This window comes from Cajanus cajan, chromosome 11 (assembly GCF_000230855.2).
Source record: "Cajanus cajan strain Asha chromosome 11, NIPB_CcT2T_4, whole genome shotgun sequence".
NCBI lineage: Eukaryota > Viridiplantae > Streptophyta > Magnoliopsida > Fabales > Fabaceae > Cajanus > Cajanus cajan.
In genome coordinates, this window is record NC_138527.1 from 21,705,428 (window position 1) to 21,725,981 (window position 20,554).

Consider the following 20,554-nt stretch of genomic DNA (forward strand, 5'->3'; position numbering starts at 1 on the left):
CGGGACATCCTTCCCACTCGGCCCAACCTTCAAGAGAAAGGCATTTGATGTCCCAGCACATGCTTTCGATGCAATATTGATATTGAAAACACCTGGCACTTTCTTTAGCTGTCCATCAGCCAAGCTGTGTTGGCAGGGAAGTAAATTCCACTCTCGCATCATGAACTTGATTAACTCTTCTGATGGTGTTTTTAACCTTATATCTCATATTTTGCAGCACTGGACTCCTCAAGCTACTGCAGAATTTTCCATGATTCTTTGGAGCATGTGGCACAGCCAGAATGCTTTGCATTGGAGTAACACTCCTTGGAACCAAAATGAGATCAACCTTCATGCCTCCTTCATGCTTCATGATTGGGCCACTGCTAATAGAGCTGCTCCGATTCATCACTCTAAACCTCTATCTAGGCAACGATGGTCTCCTCCTCCCCAAGGGTCGCTTAAGTGCAACATTGCCACTCACTTCTTTCCGGTGGAAGGCCTTACCGGAATAGGCATCTGCATTAGAGACTATCAAGGTGCCTTTATTAGAGCTTGTTCAACCACCATCAAAGGCTGTTTGGAGCCCCATGTTGGTAAAGTCTTTGCTTTTCTTCATGCTATCAACTGGACCCATAACCAGAACTTGGAGAATACTATTTTTGAAATAGATTGTAATCGTATCTCTTTCTATTTCTCCAATCACCACTCTGTTGACATAACTGAACTTGGTTGCCTTCTTGACCAATGTAAGCCTATTATGGTTAACCCCACAAACTCTCATGTAAGTTTCTCCCCTAGATCTGCCAATATTAGTGCTCATAAGCTTGCTAAAGCAACAATAGATAGTGCAAATCTTTGTGATTTTTTTCACATCCCAAATTTTATCATTCATGATATTCTTAATGATATGAGCTAAGTTTTTGGTTTTTAAAAAAAAAAAGTATTAAGACGTACTTCATGCTTTTAAATATTTTTAAAAATAAAATATAATATAATAATATAAAAAATTATGTAGAATTGGTTAACGATAGTTATTAAAAGTATTTATTTTTTCTTAAAAATTAAGGATATAATCATTGTGGAGATGAAAAAAGATTATGTAAATAAATATCTCCTTTATCTATTAGTATAGATTAATAAGTATTACTGTAAAATAAATAACGAATTATTATGAATAATAATTAGTGACTCAATTAGTGGATGTCAATTGTTATGAATAATTGTTCAGCTACCACATGTACTTATAAATAGGTTAGTCCTCCTCCAAAGATAGTACACCAATCAGATTATTTTCTCTATCTCATATTATCTTTGATTAAATATATATTATTATCACACACAAATTACAGGAATAATACATACATAAAAAAAATATAAAATGGTAATGATTGATAGTGAATATTGATATCCACTAATTGAGCCACTAATTATTATTCATAACACTCCTTCCTAGATGTCCAATATTTAGAATGTGCCTCGTTAAAACCTTACTAAGAAAAATCCTGTGGAATAAAAACCTAGTGAAGGAAAAAGAGTACATCATTTATAAATATTTATTTCTCCTCATGCATACAATCTTTAAGACGACGGAGTCCAATCTTATGTATCAACTGTTCAAAAACTTTTCTTGGAAGTGACTTTGTAAAGAGATATGCTAGGTTGATACTTGAGTGGACTTGTTGAACATTTATATCATCATTCCTTTGAAGATATGAGTAAAAAAAATTTCGGTAGAATATGCTTTCTTCTATCTCCCTTTATGTATCCATATTTCAATTGAACAATACATTTTCAAGTATAATTGTCGAAGTCATTTTTCCAGAAAATAAACCACAAGTTTTTCGTTCATGTTGAATACAGATCTTAGTCAAACATATTCACGATTTACCTCATGTAATGTTAAAATTTCAACATGATTAGATGAAGTGACTGATATGGTTTGTTTTATAGACCGCTATGAAATGGTTGTACCACCACTTATAAATAAATATCTTGTTTGTAATTTACCATTATAAATATCTGACAAATAACCTGCGTCTGCATAATCATTTAGTTCTGGTTTAAAAATATTTGAATATAACAAGTTAACAATCCTATATTTATTGTACCTCTAAGATAATGAAAAATATTATAGAAACAAAGACTAAAGCAAAAAACTACTATATTTATATGATTTTTTCCCTGGAATTTATTTATATGTACTTAAAACACATTTATTTAAACATATTAAGAAAAAAAAATTAAATATATTTTTAATTTTTTAAATTTTAGATAAATTTATTTTTTATTTCTTAAATTTAAAATTAATCTTTTTAATTTGTAATTTTAAAATTTTATTTTAATCTTTATATTAAAATTTTATTAGTAAATTACATAAAATCTGCAACAAATATTTTTTTATAGTAAAAACATTATATTAAACTTAGTTTATAATTATCTCAATTTACCATTTTTTAGATATTATTAGTGATTCAAAAAATAACTTTTTTAAAAAAATTATGAAACAAAAAATAATAATTTTAAATTTACCTTAAAATTTAAATTACTCTTCATAATTAAAAAATAATGTATAGGTGGTGAAAAGGATGTTTTACTTCCAACAAGAAGAATAGAAGCTGCTGCGCCTGTGTGACCACATTGTTCTCTCTTCTTCATTTTCTTCTTCTTCCTTCTTTCCCATTCAAGATTAGGGTTTTCTTTTCAAACCCCTTTTCCTTTCTTCGAACGCACTGCACCGAATTCAATCCTACTCTTCCACACGGTACGATGTTTCCTTCATTTCTATGATGTTTCAAGATTAGGGTTTACCTTTCTTCTTATTATTATCATTGTTTTATTTCTAGCGGTACCGTTGCAATTGGTGTTATGTGTTTGATTTCATTACAGAAGTGGGAGTTTGCTTTCTGGCAAATGTTGTAATTTTGGTGATGAATTATTATGTTATTAAAATTACTGAAGGTGTCTTATTTTTTGAGTTTCAAAAATTGTAGCAAATGTCCACTTTTAAATTATTAAGTTTTGCATTTTATAATGTTTGACCACTGACCAAAAGTGTTTGGGATTAAATTTTAGTACTTTTGAGCATGGATCATGGGACTTGGGAATGCTAAGAAAACTAGTATCTTAAAACCAGTTTTTCCCCCCTTATCTTTGCAATGAATGCAAACTTTTTTTGTGTTTGAAAACATTCATCTTGGATATTCTTTTGAGATTGTGTTCTGCAGCACTATATTTTTCATCAATGTGGATTGGGTTATATGAAATTGGGGACCTTGTGTAACTTTGACTGATATACATAATTGTAGATTTTTATGTACCTAGATAGATGTCGGATTAATTGAGTTGAATGAATATTCATTGATACATTTTGTTATCAATATATAGATAATGGGCTAACCTATAGTTAGAAAAAAAAATTGTCAAAAGATAGCTGCTACTGACTTTTTTTAAAAAAAAAATTCAAATATCAGTAGTTTTTCTTGTTTTGATTGTTTTCATTATCATTATACAGTTCCTTCTTCCTATAACATGAAAACTGACGGGTACTGAATAATAGTAACTAGATAGGTTGCCAGTGAATCATTAATGAGCCTTGGGTATTAAGAACACATTATAATGGCTAGAGTCAAGATCAAAAGTTTAAGTATATGATTTTGTTTATGTGAATTATTGACACAAAGATTACTCAGTTTGCCTCGGGGACTTTGGTTCTCTATAAAGGTTTTAAACTTGCAGCAATTGTAAGCTTGGACATTTGTGAATATATAATATCGTTTATTTGTAACTTCAGGGCTTACGCCCATTGTGCACCATCCCAACCTATCCCCTTCCTAATTCTTCCAATAATTATCATTAAATATCTAATAAACCCTGTATTAAGAATACTTCCAAAAACTTTCAGTGGCTCAACTGATTAATTAGTTGATCTGCTGGTCTGGTGATTTCCTTAGAACTGAACCTATCAGAATCTGATCAAAGCTCAACTGAAACAACTAGTTGACCAGAATAATGGGGTAAATTAGAGGAAGTTTGGTGTCTTTGACTGGTATTGATTCTCTTGAACAAAGGCTTTGTAGGTGTGTTTTTGTCCTTGGACTCGAAATGGTGAAGTTTGGATTCTGTTTCTGAACCTTCATATTGGGCTGGAGAGGCAAGTAACCAGAGTCCAACCATCAGTCAAGTAGTAGTCAATAGCGGCCGGAGCGGCCGCTATCGCCGGAGCGGCCTCACCCCGCAATGTGGCTGCTGTCGCGTGGCGGATTTCTGTAGCGGCTGGAGCGGCCGCGTCGGAGGCGTAGCGGAGCGGCCCAAATCGCGGATTCGCGGGCGCGATTTCAGACTTACCCTTCATTAAGGGTAAGTCAGTCTTTTCAATGGGCTTTTTTTGCCCTAATCATCCCTTCCCTCTCGCGATTTCAGACTCATCCAAAACAAACACCTCGGCTCGTCTCTCCCTCTCTGTTTCTTCTTCTCTAGCGATCGCGTGCAGCTCCGACGAACTCCGGCTCCGACGCACCTCCATCGGCGACGCGCCTCCAGCTCCGACGCACCTCCGACTCCGACGAGCCTCCAGGTCCGACGCAGCTCCGACGTGGCCGCAAGCTCCGACGCGCGTTTGTCTTCTATTCTTCTTCCTCCGACTCGCGTTTGTCTTCTTCTATTCCCCTATTCTCCTTGGTTCTGTCTTTTATGCAACATGCAACACATTTTTTTTTAATTATTTATTAAATTATTTCAACTGATTTTTTTTTTTTTAATTTTTGATTAAATTTAATTGAACAAATTTTATTTTTAAATTCTGATTAAATTTAATTCAACAAATTTTATTTTTAAATTCTGATTAAATTTAATTCAGCAAATTTAATTTTTAATTTCTAATTAAATTTAATTCAGAAAAATTTATTTTTAATTTCTGATTAAATTTAATTCAGTTAATTTTATTTTTAATTTCTGATTAAATTTAATTCAACAAATTTTATTTTTAATTTCTGATTAAATTTAATTCAGCTAATTTTATTTTTAATTTCTGATTAAATTTAATTCAACAAATTTTGTTTTTAATTTCTGATTAAATTTAATTTAGCAAATTTTATTTTTAATTTCTGATTATAATGTTTAATTTTTTACTTACTTAGAGCTTTAACACTTTGTTTTGGAGACATTTTATATTATGTATTGTTTGAGTACTATGAACTTTTAATTATTAAAAATGTTTAATGCATGAATTTAGAGTTATTTTTTTGTTTTTTTAGCTTTTATATATATATTATTAATTATTTAATATATATAAATTAATATTTAAATAGCGGTTATCCCGCTCCGCGTCATCCCGCTATCCCAGTTTTAGGGTCGGCCGCTCCGCGCCGCTATCCGGGATTGACTACTATGCAGTCAACATGTATTTTAGTTATATGCCATGCATAACATTATACTTATTGTGCACTTATTGATAATAAAAAACTATTAGTCCCTTTAAAAATAAAAGAAATTCATTTTAATTGTGGTCTAGTTGAGACATCAATAGATTTAGTATACATGTACGTGTACCATTGTATGATGGATACTTGGACTGGTTAATAATGTCGTGAATCTTTTGTAGAAGCTGACTAGTGAATTATGTTTTGTATCTCCTCTTCTTTAAAAGCCTTTTAAGTAGGTTATTTTCCTTTTTTTTCCTTTTAATTTATGGTACCATTTCCTTTTTATTATTGTTATTATTATTATTTAGATTTCCTGCAGTTTCACCATTAAAAGTGATAGTTCTCAACGTTGCTTGTAAAAGATATGTGTAAAAGAGTTGATATTTTATCTACAACATTGTAAAGTGATTTTATGACACTAATCACAACTCACATATAATAAATTAGTTGTTTTTTACAATAACTACTTTAAAAATCATAACTATTATAGTGTCTAATTAGTTGACAGTGTATAATTTTTTACACTTAATAATATATAGAAATTACACTAAAAAACTATCTAAAAAGAATAAGAAACTATCTGTATAATTAAATTTTAATAGATTAAAATTATGATGCATTGAGTTGAAAAAAAGGTTAAGGTAGACACAACCATGTTTTATTTTCTTTTGGTTCAGAACCGTAGTTTAATTAAACATCCTCTTAACTGTTCACTTTTGGGCTGGGCCAGATGAACCCGGTTGGCCCATCATATGTCACTCTTTCCAAAATCTCAATGTTGGTTGTCCAGTGTGAATTGTAGCATTTCTAGTGGTTTTCTGGTTCTCTATATCCCTTTTGGCTGCTTTTTTGTATTTCGTTATAGAGTGAAAATCTTGTGTTTATTCTGCTAGGGAGAAAAAAAGACTTCAAATTTGAAGATGGCTGCGACTTTTGCTTCCAGATGTTCTCGTGGTATGTTATATTCACAATGCAAATTGTGTTTTTCGTTTTCTTTTTCAAAGCTTAAGATTTTTATTTCCAAAACCTGATAATGCGTTGCATTGATGCTCTAAGTTCAATGGAACTTTGAGGTTTGTTTTATCGCAAGTATATGTTTTTTCTGGTTCTGTGAGCTTCAATGTGGTCTCCAATGTAATTTTATTTATGTAAATTCTAAAGGACACTGCTCGGATCCTTTATATATATATAGCCCTTATGTATTAGATTGATTTTTGACTTCACTGAAATTTCATGTATTAGTGAGTTTTTTTAATTTCAGTCCCCCCCCCCCCAAGGATTCCTTTGGCATGTTAAAAAGGGGCAAAAAAAATATTGTTGAATATGAGTAACACTATTCAGTGGCCAAGACTATGCTGCAACCACTAATTTGGTTGCACTGGAACAATTGCCAGTATAGCACTTTTTGACTGCTGAATTGAAAATGAATTGAGGTATATCTGTCATATTTGAAAGAATGAACTACTACTACTAGTTGTGTTGCGTGTTTTTTATATAGTAACAAAATATAAAGTGAGATTTTTGCATTGAGTGACTTGTACTTCAAATATATTGATAAAGTGCTACTGTAATTTATAACTAAGTTGTGTCAAAAAATATATTAAGAAAAATTGTTAGAAAAAATACCTTGTGTATTAACTACATACCCACATGTACCAAATGAGTATCTGGTATAGTAATTGAGTACGGTAGCCATATAGAAGTATCTGTGCATCGTAACTCATCGGTAATGCAGTTTCCATTACTTTCTCTGGTTATGTGCCATCTTTAACGTTGAATTTGGTTTCCAAGGCAACGTACTGCAGCATCTAAGTCAGATTTTTTTATTTTTTTTTAATTTTCAAGATTGAGTTATGATTTATGAATACTACTAGATATGGCCCTAAGCTAAATTTCATCTAATTCTTGAAATACAATAGGATTGTTAACTCAAGGTTTTTTTTTTTCCTCTTTTTTGTTTAGCAGACTGGGAAGCCCCTTCACTTTACCATCAAGTCAATAAGTCCGGGAGACTGAACAACCTTTACATAGTTATACATTTTGTGTAGTTGTGACCTACCTTTACATAGTTATACATTTTGTGTAGTTGTGACCCTGCACTCTTAGTTTGTTTTTTACTACCCCTTTTCTAGAGCAAGGAGAAAATTTCATGCCTAGAATCCTATGTTGTTAAATAACTGTTATATTGATGCCATAAACCTATAACGTGGCTTTTTTACAACACCGCCACCCACCATAGGTAATTTGTGCTATGGTAGTGCCATAGGCTGCAATGGTGTGGTTATATGGTGAAATTTTGGCCTTATGCCATATTCTGCCAATCACCATTGATAACCTGGCTAGAATTACAACTACACAATGCATACCATGTCTCCCTGCCTTGTTCTCTCTGAATTATAAATCTCAGACAATTTTATTCATTGTGTAATTTGAATAAATGGCTAAACCTTAGGGACCATGAAAATCAGGAATCAATTCCACTTTAATAAGCTGTCAAGTAAGAGAACTAAATACCTAAAACAGCTTTTAGAACCCCACAGAAATGAAGCTCAATTCATAATAAGTGTTGACTCACACACCCATTCACAAATTGAAGTAGTGAATTTCATCAGAAAAGAAGGCCCTGAATGATTAAAGTTCTAACTCATAAGGCGAGCTCTGCATTTTCTTCTTCTTGCCTCTGCTGAAGCTTTCTCTGCTTAAGTGAAAATGAACAAATTTTTGGGACTTAGAAAGATAATAAGTTGCTTTGGACATGTACTCTTTTAGCAAGAGTGGCATGCATTTGGATGCGGTGTAATTCCAACATTTTAGGCAAAATTTTCCTCTTCACCTCGTATAGGGTGGGTTTGTACTCGTAGCTTCCTTTTGTGTTTATGCACTCGATGTTTGAAAGGCTGTTTTTTATGCATAAAATATTAAGGAATTGTTGCTATTACTGATGATGTATTTTTTTTTTCCCTTTTTGTTGTTGTATCATTTGTAGCACACTGAGAAGATTCCTGAACCTCCTGTTATGTGCTTTAAGTCTTAAACTATTGCAAGAAGATTTTATTGTTTGAAAACATGTAGCAACAATAATTCTTTTGTTAACAACTGGAATTAGAGCAAGCTTGAAATCTCATGTAATAAGCTCCGTTTTGCTTTCATGCCTCAGATACCTCCATGAAGTGAATACTTTTTATGTTGATAAGATGATACTTTCATTTATAACTTATTACTTCTTTTTATTTCATGTGTTGAAAAACCAAAATAGTGGGCCGTTCTCTTCTCGGGGGATTAAGCAACAGTTCCCCTGGTTTATTTTCCACATCACATGAGCTGACATGCGGCAATTTCTTTTCTCAGGTCAGTGTATGAATTAAATGCAAGATCATGTTTGCACTATTTTTAATTATATATTTTCTTCATCAACACTATACTCGTGCGCCCAACATGGTGTTGGTTAACCTATGTTGCTGCAAACATTTACTTTTCCTTGTGCTACAAAGATATGTATGTTATAAGTCACAAATCCATTCTTTTACCCTCTGCTACAATTTTCTCTTACCCTAAACCACCAAATCTCTTGCCTTGTTGCAGCAACAACGCACCTTCATTCAGATGAGGACTGTTCTCAAGGTTGTGGATAACTCTGGGGCTAAGAAGGTGATGTGCATACAAGCATTGAAAGGGAAGAAAGGGGCAAGATTAGGTGACACAATAATAGCATCTGTGAAGGAAGCACATCCTAATGGAAAAGTGAAGAAAGGAAAGGTTGTGTATGGGGTAGTTGTGCGTGCAGCAATGCAAAGGGGGCGTTGTGATGGCAGTGAGGTCAAGTTTGATGATAATGCTGTGGTGCTTGTTGACAAGCAAGGCCAACCTATTGGGACCAGAGTTTTTGGACCAGTGCCTCATGAACTGAGGCAAAAGAAGCATGTCAAGATTCTTACCTTGGCGGGACATATTGCATAAATGAGAAAAAAAGGGTTGTTATGAATTCCAATATCACATCTACCATTTTTTATTTGAATTTTGGTGTGATGTGCTTAGTACCTTATCAATTTAGGATGCGCAAAACAGGTGTAGAAGGCTTTTACTTAAATAACTAGCATTTGATTTGATTTAGTTTCTAGCCAAAAAATGCTCTAGAGACACGATATTCATGTGTGTTTCATGTAACAGATCAAATATTTATGATTATGATGATTTTTTTTTATTTACATAAATGTTTTGAATAATTAATTTTTTTTATAAAATAAAATGTATTAAACTGCTTATTATCAATTAACCTCGAGGCACTAATTAGACCGTTTTCTTTTAGCTGAATTTTTTCCCTGAGTATCATGCTAGTATGTAGAAATTGGTAGGAGGTGAAAAAGGTTTAAGTACGAGCATAGCTCAAAATTTAATGTGAAAAGCCAAGAAAAGAAGGTAAGGAATTTTGATGTTACTCGAAGATACTATTTACGAGTTCAAAACCTCATACAAATCCCAATCTTTTAAAATACACATCCTTCCCTTGCATATGCTTAACCTTTATGGTTCTTTCTTCTCATTAGGTAAAAAGAAGACTTTTGGGTTGCCCCACAAACATTCTTTGCTTGCTTTGTTCAATATATATACCCTCGAAACTACTTGGATGTATTTATATTTTTAAACTTCAACACATATTACACAATTATTGGAAACTGTAAAGTAACAGTGAAGAAAAAGGTTAAGCAACAAAAGCTCAAGTGTACTGTATTACGATTCCTTTGATTACTTTACGAAATACCCTGTTTTGAATTTTTGCCAAGATACAATGGATAATGCAATCTAGTTGATGAAAGAGTGAGGCTCGTCACTGTCAGAGCCAGATTAGTAGAGGTTGTTCATGTCCCTATTTGTCTGTGCCGACTAGTGAACATAACAGCAAAGCCAGCATCTAGCTTTGGTCCATCAAGGAATCTTTGATCAACAAACCCTTGCCAAATTACAAGATTTGGAATGAGTTGTAATTCATTTTGATTCGGATGTATCATTCCAAATGGTCCAAGTTTTCTTCTGGATCAACCTGATACTTTTTTCTAAAATAAAATGCAAGATATGTTAGAAGCTAAAATAGTCCTCCAAAATATTAAAACAAAAAGGAAAAAAGAAAAGACATTGGACTGTTTGAGATATGCAAGTGCATGAGTTGAGACAAGACAAATATAAGGCAAGCATATGACTAGTCACACTGCATTATATTGTACATTCTAAAAAACAGCTATAACGTCCCAAAACGCTAGCATAAGCAGAACATTGTAGAGAACAGACTTTAATAGCATAACATTGTGCTTTAATAAACTTGCCAGTTGTCACCCTTCTGCTAAACAAAATAATAGTTGTTACTAGTAAGCTAAGAGTTGGAAGTTTGATGCTCATTTTTGTCGGAGACTAAGTAGAATAGATTAGGATTAAGAATGCGTTTTTAAGATTTTATTTTATTTTATTTTTTAAAATTCTAAGAGCTTATTAACAGGTTAAGCGTTTGGAACAACTTATAAAAATGATACAAGAGTAACAAAAGTTACATTTCATGAATATTTATTATTAGTTGTCAATTTTAAAATATTATATGGACTATGTCGATAAACAAATAAAAAGATTCTTAAAGATAACATGTATATTTGGATAATTATTTTAATAAAAAAGACATATCAATTCATCTCATAAATGTTAAAGATTAAATTATAACTTAAACATGTTTTTAATCACTAAAATGTGATTATATACTTTTTTTGGTCATTCAAATTTGAAACTTGTGATTTTAGTCCTCAAAATAAAAATAAAAAATTTCTATTAATCCCTTTCTGTTTGTCACTATTAGTTATAATAATAGTGATTAAAATAACATTTCTAAAATTACAAAGACAAAAAAAACTTAAAATTGAGAGACCGAAATATATATATATATATATATATATATATATATATATATATATATAATATTTATTTATTTATTTTGAAGACTAAAAATACAATTAAGATCTTGTTTGGAAGAATTTATGAACAACATATAAATACTTAATTCAATAAATGTGTTTTTGCACTATTTATCCGATTGCATCCTAATTACAATAAACTCCCTTGAAATTGAACTACTAGATTCAACATAATGGTAAAAGACTTAAATAGTATGCATAAATCCTAAAGACGAATCTTATTAACCTTATTATAATTGAGTAAACACTTAATTAAGCCTTTTGAATTTGAAAAACATTATTTGATCTTAAATAAACTCCTAAAATGTCAAATAAGCTTTAAAATTTAACTATTTATCATTATTTTGATCTTTCAATATATATCAATATTATCACTTTAATCACTTCTTTTTTTAATTTTAAACTAATATGATTGTAATATATTTTCAAAATCGTATTAAACAATTCCTTAATTTCAAAAACTAAGGTACCTATGTCTTCTAAATTCAAGAACTAATTTGAGGACTTACTCTATTATAATTCCTACTGCATAAAAAAAAAATCATACTTATACTAGTCTAAAAAATTACGCCAACTTTTCTTCATATCTTATTTTTAATATTAACATCTATTATATTAAAAAAATTACTAATACTTCTCTTATTATGTTCGGATCATGCACACAATATCTTTAAAAATAACAAAGCAAAATATGACTGAAATTTTCCAAACAAGGACGTAACACAATTGTTTTGAATTTGTCACCACCTATAACTTAGTAAAATAATTTGAGTAAAATAATTTGATGGTCAGCATGCATCAATCTCTTGGATCATATTATATCCTAGAACATGGTAGCACAGATCTGTGTCTATTACTTCAGCAAGCCAGCTTTAGAGATGACAAATAAATCCGTACTCGTGGATAATATTTGAACTTGTCCCAACTTTAACGGAAAATACTCGATTTTATCGGGTACGGGTACGGGGTATAGGTAAAACCTGATATGTTAAACCGGGTATGGGTACGGGTACGGGTATATACATACCTGTCCCGTACCCATACCCGTACCCGTCTCCGACTGAATTATGTTAAAAAAATTTAATATATTATTATGTGTAATTATTTATTATAATGTGAAATATTTATAGTTGTTTAATTATTAAGAAATCTCTTGATTAAAATGAGATAGAGAAACAATTTAATTATAATTATAATATAATAAAAAATAATTTAAAAATAGTGTATTTTTTTTCCAAAAATAATAATAATAATTTTTTACAGGTACGGGTACAGGTATATCCAATACTCGAAGGGGACGGGGATGCGGACGGAAATCATATACCTAGCAGGTATGGATACGGGTACGAGGATGGGTTTGAGTCGCGGTAATGGAGACGAGGACAAGGACGGGTATCATGAAACTCGTACCCGACCCGCCCCGTTGCCATCCCTAGTCAGGTCCACATACAAAATTGAAAGAACATGGATGATAGGCTAATTGACTATTGTAGGGTTATTTTTAAATTAATTATGTAAATGAGGCTATTTTAAAACTATTTATACCTTTGGGGCTGTTTACTAAAGTGTCGCTATGGGTCATAGCAATACTATAGCGACACTAGTGTCGTATGTAATTTTTTTTTTGAAACCATGAAACGCATGTACTAAAAGTCGCTACAGCCGATAACGATCCAACTAAAATCGTTATCGACTGCAGCGACACACCAACTTAAATTTTTTCTATGAAGTCATTATAGACTATAACATCTAAAATACCTTAAAAAATAATAAGTAAATAAAGTCGTTACAAGCTATAACAACATTATTTAATTATTTTTTTTAAAAAATATTAATTTATTAGCAATAAAATAAAAATAAAAGTATTATTTTTATTAGAAATAAAATAAAAATTTCATAAATTATTAAATAAATCAAAATATAAATAAATATTAATTAAATATATTAAATGTTAGGTCACTATCTTCCATAGTGATTAACATGTTTTTTAAAATTTAATTTATATAATTTGTAAACATATTAAAAATTTTAAAATATTAATTTATATTTTAAAAAATGAATATCATATAATTTGATAAAAAAATTAAATTAAAAAATAAAATTCAAATATTTGTATGAATTTAAATATTTATAAATTTAATAAAAAAAACAAATTAATTTATAAAATTTATTTTTTATGTTATTAATTAAATGAAGTCGTTATAGTCTATAACGACACTATTTAATTATTTTCTATAAAAAAAACTAATGTATTTAAAATTTTAACATATAATATTTCATAAAAAAATTAAATTCATTTATATTTTTTAAGACTAACATAAATTATTAATTCAATATATAAAATGTAACATCGCTATGGAGGATAGAGATTCATTTCTTTTTTAAAATTTAATTTATATAATTTATAAGTATATTAAAATATTTAAAATATTAATTTATGTTTAAAAAATTGAAGATAATATAATTTCTTAAAAAATAAAATCAAAGGTAATATAATTTTTTTTTAGTTTTTTTTGGCTTTTTTCACATTTTTTTCTTTTTTTCTTTTTTAATTTTTTTATCTGGAGTGAAACACTATTCAAAGTCGCTATGATCATAGCGATCTTTGTTTTTTTATTTTATTTTATTTTCATAATTTTCTTTTATTTTTTCATTTATTTTCCTTTTGTTACTCACTTATTTTTTTTCATTTTTTTAAACATTTTTTCCAGATTTTTTTAAAAGTTTTTCTTTATAAAAAATAGATTTGTTTTAATGTTAATTATTTTTATTTAAATTTATTTTGAAAATTCTACTAATTTATTTTTGGTTGACTGAACTATTTTGGATTATTTTTAAAAAATCTTATTTTTTTTGTAAATTATTAAATATTTTAAATTTTCAACTCTTAAAATAAATATATTTTAAAAAATATATTTTTTATTTTTATAAAAAAATTATTTTTAAAAAATTGAGCCATTTGAGATGTTGAAATAAATATATTTCTATTATTTTTTTTTTTCATTTTTATTTGACGAGGTGCTATTCAATGTCGCTATGACCCATAATGTCCTCTATTTTTTTATTTTATTTTATTTTCAAAATTTTTGTTTTAGTTTTTCTTCTGTGACTCACTTATTTTTTCAATTTTTTAAACATTTTTGAGTTTTTTTTTCCAGATTTTTTAAAACTTTTCTTTATAAAAATTGGATTTGTTTTAATGTTAATTTTTTTTATTTAAATTTATTTTAAAAAATACTACTAATTTATTTTTGGTTCAAGGAACTATTTTGGATTATTTTTAAAAAATATTATTTTTTTTTGTATATTATTAAAATATTTTAAATGATCAACTCTTAAAATAAATATATTTTAAAATATAGATTTTTTTTTTATAAAAAAATTATTTTTAAAAAAATTGAGCTATTTGAAATGTTGACACAGTCGATAACGACACTACTAAAGTTACTACAGCCGTAGCGACTTTTGCATGGCTAAATTCAAGTCACTAAAAAAAAAAGAAAATACATGTGACATTGGTATTGTTATTGCCTATAACAACACTGTAGTAAACAGCTCCAAAGATGCAAATAATTTCAAAACAGCCCCAAAAATATAGATAATTTCAAAACAGTCTCATTTACGTAATTAATTTTTAAAAAAAACCTACAATGATCAATCAGCCAGGATGATACAATAACTTCAACAAGCCAAAATAAGGTATAATTACAGCATTTGCCTTCCATCACAGTCCATCAAGCAATTATGTTCGTTGCCTTCCATCACAGTCCAATTAGTCAAGCAAAGGAGTGGAAAATAAGTTAACCCCACCGACCAAAAAAATCATAAAAAAGGTTTAGCCCATAATTTTGAGAGGCAACTCAAAAAGAAAATGTAGTTACAAATAGGTGAGTTTCCCTAGCTGAGGTGAAGAACCATTACTTCTCTGCCTTGCTGTAGCCCCATGAAATAAAGCTGTCCTGTGAACCAAATTCCTATAAAAACAAGAGAAAATACATTAAAATGGATTCATCATCGGACAAAATCTAGGAACAGTTCCTTAGGTGTGGTTAGTGTTATTCTCTAATCAGACTTGGAATTTTACTTTGATAGTATATATAAATGTATATTAATGAGATTTGTATTTAAATGCAAGTACATAATACTAAAGTAAAACTCCAACTTTGATGGGAGAACAACACTAGCTGCACCTAAAGAATTGTATTTAAATTTTGTCCTTCATTGTCACAATTGATGAGAACGTGGAATTACCAGCTGACTAAGTCGAAACTCTGAAGGTGTATCATGCTCTATATTTGCATGATCAAGGGCAAGATTTTGACACTCTTCAATGTCCTTCTTCAGATGTTCTGGTCCAAGCTGAGCATAAACAGAAAGACCAGGTTGGTTCTTATGTTCGTCATGTTTCCCATCTCTGCTGGGAGACTGACTATGGAGTAAATCATCACACAGCGATAGTGCCTCGACCAGTTGTTGTGAATCCAACAGATTCTGTGACTCACTGTCCCACCATTTTTGGCCTTCTTCAGCATTGTTTTCTTTATCATCCATCCCTTCATTATGTTGATTTTCAAACATGGATGATTCGGTTGCATGGTCTGGGCAATCAGCATTAATTTCATCTAAATAATTCATCTGGGGAGGCTTTGGTATAAGACAAAGCAGAACACAAACAGAACAGGAATGATCAACTTCAGTAAGGGGTATTTTCAAATTTTGCTAAACTATATCATCACATGTAGAACCTAGCAAAAATAATACCATAACAGCGTACGACAGACAAGTATTAGAAGTTTAGGTGAATGGCTAAGTTAACGAAGAATGTGTACAATTATTTCAGCAGTGGAACTGGAACCACCTCAAATAAATATATACTAAAATATCAGAACTTATGGCATCTTTTAGTCACATTAGCCTACATAAAATTACATGTCCCACAGATAAAATACTACAGAAAATTATTTAAGTTCAATAATAGGGATATGATCCCCCACTAATATCACTTTTGATATCCAATTCATTAAATGACATGTCACACATTCAGATTAAATACTTAAAATGTTTAGTGATGAAGCCAAAGAAGGGAAGAACCGAAGAACATTTGACTACAAAATCGGTGTTTGATATTCAGGGCTTCCTACATGAAACTTCAATTCAATAAGATGTAAACCTACATTAGTCATTACAATTCAGAATAAATGGTAATTCCTTTTTCACTATACTTTCATATGGATGTGAAAAAAGAGGATTCAGATTTCATAGATGTTAATAAAAATTTCTACCGACTACAAATATGCTACCTACATTTTAGAACAATATACTACCTCCGATGCTTGCTATAGGACCCAAATAACTAGTTCACCAAGATTAAGAAAGGTAGTTTTGTGAGTTAAGATCATTAAAAATGTCTTGAATTTCTATTTATTTCCAAAACTAACCCTAAACTAATGAGACACTTGATATATGTTTCCCAAAAATTTGTATTCCAAGAACAAAAGATGAGGCTATTTGTATTATAAGAGACATGACTTGTAAAAAAGAACAAACCAATTTGAAAATTTAGGTTCTATAATAAGGATTGGAGCTAGTATTCATTATCTTATACATCCTATTTCAATAACAAAAGCAAAACAAAAAATAGTGTTCATATTATTATGGCAAAGTATTAATAAGCAACAGATTATGATATCTGATAACAAGAAAATATGGTTGACGGTTTTACCTGAGGAATGTTAAGTGTTTCTTGTCCTAGGTCTAGATCTGCACGCAACCTTTCATTACAAGGAGGATCAGGAGTCACAGATTTGGGAGTGACTGGACTTACTTTCACAATTGTTGATTCAGTGGTTTCAATGGCTTCAGGAACATCTTGGTCATCTTTATCACCCAATTTGACTTGCTGCTGCTGGTAAAACACTTTTGAGATAATGTACTCCCCATCCTTTTCATCCTCTTCTGTTCCTAGGTGATATTGATGCATAACCCAATTAGTTTTCTCAGCTCTACCTCCTTTTACATTGCTCAGATACAGAACCATAATCTTTTTACAGCCTTTTTGAACCCCATTCAAGACAACTGGTTTAGTTCTTCCTGTCTTGTGCCAGCGGACATCACCAAAATCATGGCCAAGTATCTTTCGGCGCTTTCGGGTGCCAGTGTTGTAAGCCTTGATTGCTCTATGGAAGAAGTGGGAAGCACTTCCATCTTGCTTAATACCTAAAATTTTCATCATAGCTCATCATATTGATTGAAAAGTAAACAAGAATTCAAATTGGAAAAAACTCATGCTACCAACCAGGCAAATTTTGAGGATGAGCATAGCAAATTCCATCATCCTCGTCAAGAGTAGTAATAAATTCATCAATAAAGGGATGAGGTTTTGAATCTCCCACCCCAACTTTTGCAAGCAAGTGCCAGATTATCTCTGGATCAGATGGATCAAATTTGACACCTTTTGGTAAGCCAGGCCAGTCTTGTGCTACCTATCATCAGAAAAATTTTCAAATGTCAAAACATTTATACCTATTTATGTGTACTTCAGGATTTAAAGGATGAAGTTTAAAATCATACCTTCAATTTGTTTTTATTTTATAATTTTTAACTCAATACTAATCAACTTTTAGCACATATTTGTAGGAATACAAATACAATACTCTAGGACATTTTCTCAACCAATGCAACCATGGATCATTTTATCAGATTCAATTATATGCAACTAAGTTCTGATACTCGCGTTTCCCCATTACTTTTGCATAAAAGGCTTGATGATGTCCAAGACATATCACATCCATAGTCATTAAAATCTTTGAATTTGCAATTTGAATCACACAATCCAATACAATTCGACCAGCCATCAATTTGAATCATGTGATGTTTCAAAGATGACTTTGAATCTTATGAAACATGGATGAATTAGTGCGATTTTGTATCACCAATACAAGTCATAAGATTCAACAAATCATATTTTATATTTTACTTTTCTTTTACCATTTTTCTTACCAAAGTTGAAAACTTTGATAATTAAATTGTTAAATAAAAAGGAACTGAATAAGCATCACTAAATGCACACTATTTAATAATTCAAATGCTCAAATTTCAATATTATATGCCATATTTGGCTAATCCATTGCTCTATTTCAGTCTTCTGATATAGTAACTTAATACACTCAATCATAACTTATGATTTTGTCACATGAAAGTTATGATCATTATGACATTTTCTAGTTTAAAACCAGTACATTGTGCACAACACATAATCAGGAAAATAAACAGTTACATCTTAAAAAAGAAACTGCACATACATCACTGTTGTCAATAGTATGTTGACAATTTGGGCAAGCCTTAGTAGGATTGCTTTTCCATATAACCTTTCCAGGATTACATGCTCCTGATGCACATTTTATTTTGGTTGCAATTCTGCTTTTGTCCACCAACCATGACGTTCTGCATAAACAAGAGCATTATCAAGACTCAAACATTACGCAGAGAACTGGCATTTACTTTTAAACTTAGCTAAAAGAAACCAACCCTAACTGATGATCTCTTACTTCCAACTCCCAAATTGGTGAAGTTAAAACAGATAATAAGGTTGATCTTAAACCCACCAGTTCGTTATTGAACGTGCACTCCCCATTCAATGCAACATCAAAAGGGTAAAGACTACTAATAAAAAAAATGCAAAACTTTTACTTGCTTTTATGCTCTATCTTCTTCACATAACCCCACGTAAGACTTTCCCGTTTCTTTCATTTATAAAACAATGAACATTGCAGAGACAACCCCCCCCCCCCCCCCCCCCCCCCCGCCCCCCTCCTTCTCTCTCAACCAGAAACTCCACCAAAACACAAAAAGCTATGATTTTTAGCACAAACTAGCTAACCCTATGTACAAACTTCCACTTCTCTTTCAATCACAGAACAAGGAACATCGCAGAGAAGAACCAACCCAACCAGAACAAAGAAAAGACATCAATTTTCACATGAAACTAGGCAAACCCATTTAGATCAAAATAATGGGGTTCCTTCAATAGACAGAATCAGTTTGTACTATGATGTTCCAGAAGGAAAATCCAAGTGAAAAATACAGTTCAATAATCAAACATGGTAAGCAAAAAGAAGGGTACATACCCAGCCATAAGGGAGGGATTGATGATTCAGTTCAAAGACTTTTTTTTTCTACTTTCCAAGAGTCTGAAACTTCCAACCGTGTGGTGTATGTTTGGTTCAGTTGAAAAATAATTGTGTTCAAATCCATGGTGAGTGCAAAGGTTTTTCATTTTTCTTCCACTGCGGAACCAACGCGTAGTTTGAAAAGAAATTAAAAAAAAAAAAAAAAGACAAAAAGTAGTTTTTTTCTTGCTCTGATTTTTATATAATTTATTTTCAAATTTTAAAAGTTGTGTACTGTTATGTGTGAATGTGAATTGTCTTAGAATATTAAAATAAAAATAAATTAAATAAATAAGCGCCAAACACTAACAGCAGCAGGGACAATAATAATTAAAGTAGTAATTGTGCTGTTTCAGTTGACTGACTTTTCATGTTGGTGCCCACTCAGTTTCCTGTGTTTTGTTTTGAATCACTCGCAACAACGTTTCTCTACAATATATTTCTTGTATGAATTACTACAGATTATGAAATATATGTGATTCTTTATGATAAAAAAATACAGTATACGATTGTTTTAAAAGAAAGCAAAATTTTCCTATTTTTTTTTTCTTTCATAACATTGCAAGTTAAACCTCTAGTATTTTTTTTCTTTTTATACAAAAATAAGGCATACATTATACATAGAGAGAAAACAAGTATGAATAATAATAAAAAAAAATAACTATTGTATTTTACTAGTATTTTAATATGTGCAATATACATACATTTTTATTAGTATTTTAGTACATGTAATATATGGACAAAATATTTATTATATATAATTAAAATTTATAAATTATATATACAAATAAATATTATGTTTAAATATATAAATTATATTTAAAATTTATATAAATAGATATTTTTAAACATATAAATTATATTTTAGATTTATGATAAATAATTTATATTATTGTATAATATTATTTTTATTTATTGATAAATTATTTTAAAAATATTAAAATTTAATTTATAAATAATTATAATAAATAAAAATCAAATTCGATAATTTAAAAAAAAAATCATAAAAATCCTCTTGTCAGGAAAAAAGTCC

General features: G+C 30.3%; 2 protein-coding genes across 2 annotated transcripts; one reads left to right on the forward strand and one right to left on the reverse strand.

Annotated features, from left to right (window-relative positions):
• Window positions 1-2,581: 2,581 nt before the first annotated feature.
• On the forward strand, window positions 2,582-9,613 carry LOC109815877 (large ribosomal subunit protein uL14mz). Its single transcript, XM_020380695.2, has 4 exons — window positions 2,582-2,743; window positions 6,296-6,356; window positions 8,659-8,750; window positions 8,985-9,613. Exons 2-4 carry the CDS (start codon window positions 6,323-6,325, stop codon window positions 9,357-9,359), a joined length of 501 nt encoding a protein of 166 aa, XP_020236284.1. The 5' UTR covers window positions 2,582-2,743; window positions 6,296-6,322; the 3' UTR covers window positions 9,360-9,613.
• Window positions 9,614-15,004: 5,391 nt separating this feature from the next.
• SOG1 (NAC (No Apical Meristem) domain transcriptional regulator superfamily protein) lies at window positions 15,005-19,651 on the reverse strand. Its single transcript, XM_020380696.3, has 6 exons — window positions 19,480-19,651; window positions 18,655-18,796; window positions 17,649-17,835; window positions 17,076-17,569; window positions 15,605-15,997; window positions 15,005-15,327 (listed from the first exon to the last, which is right to left on the reverse strand). The coding sequence occupies exons 1-6, from the start codon at window positions 19,485-19,487 to the stop codon at window positions 15,271-15,273; spliced, it is 1,281 nt and encodes a 426-aa protein (XP_020236285.1). The 5' UTR covers window positions 19,488-19,651; the 3' UTR covers window positions 15,005-15,270.
• Between the last annotated feature and the right edge of the window lie 903 nt (window positions 19,652-20,554).

What these genes read in the sequence shown, in the direction of transcription:
- LOC109815877 (XM_020380695.2), top strand. Translation starts at nt 6,323, where the DNA reads ATGGCTGCGACTTTTGCTTCCAGATGTTCTCGTG. An exon ending in TGCTTCCAGATGTTCTCGTG is followed by an intron (nt 6,357 to 8,658) that starts GTATGTTATATT and finishes AAACCAAAATAG; the next exon opens with TGGGCCGTTCTCTTCTCGGG. An exon ending in GCGGCAATTTCTTTTCTCAG is followed by an intron (nt 8,751 to 8,984) that starts GTCAGTGTATGA and finishes GCCTTGTTGCAG; the next exon opens with CAACAACGCACCTTCATTCA.
- SOG1 (XM_020380696.3), bottom strand. An exon ending in ATACTATTGACAACAGTGAT is followed by an intron (nt 17,836 to 18,654) that starts GTATGTGCAGTT and finishes TTCTGATGATAG; the next exon opens with GTAGCACAAGACTGGCCTGG. An exon ending in AGTTTCGACTTAGTCAGCTG is followed by an intron (nt 15,328 to 15,604) that starts GTAATTCCACGT and finishes TTGTTTTTATAG; the next exon opens with GAATTTGGTTCACAGGACAG.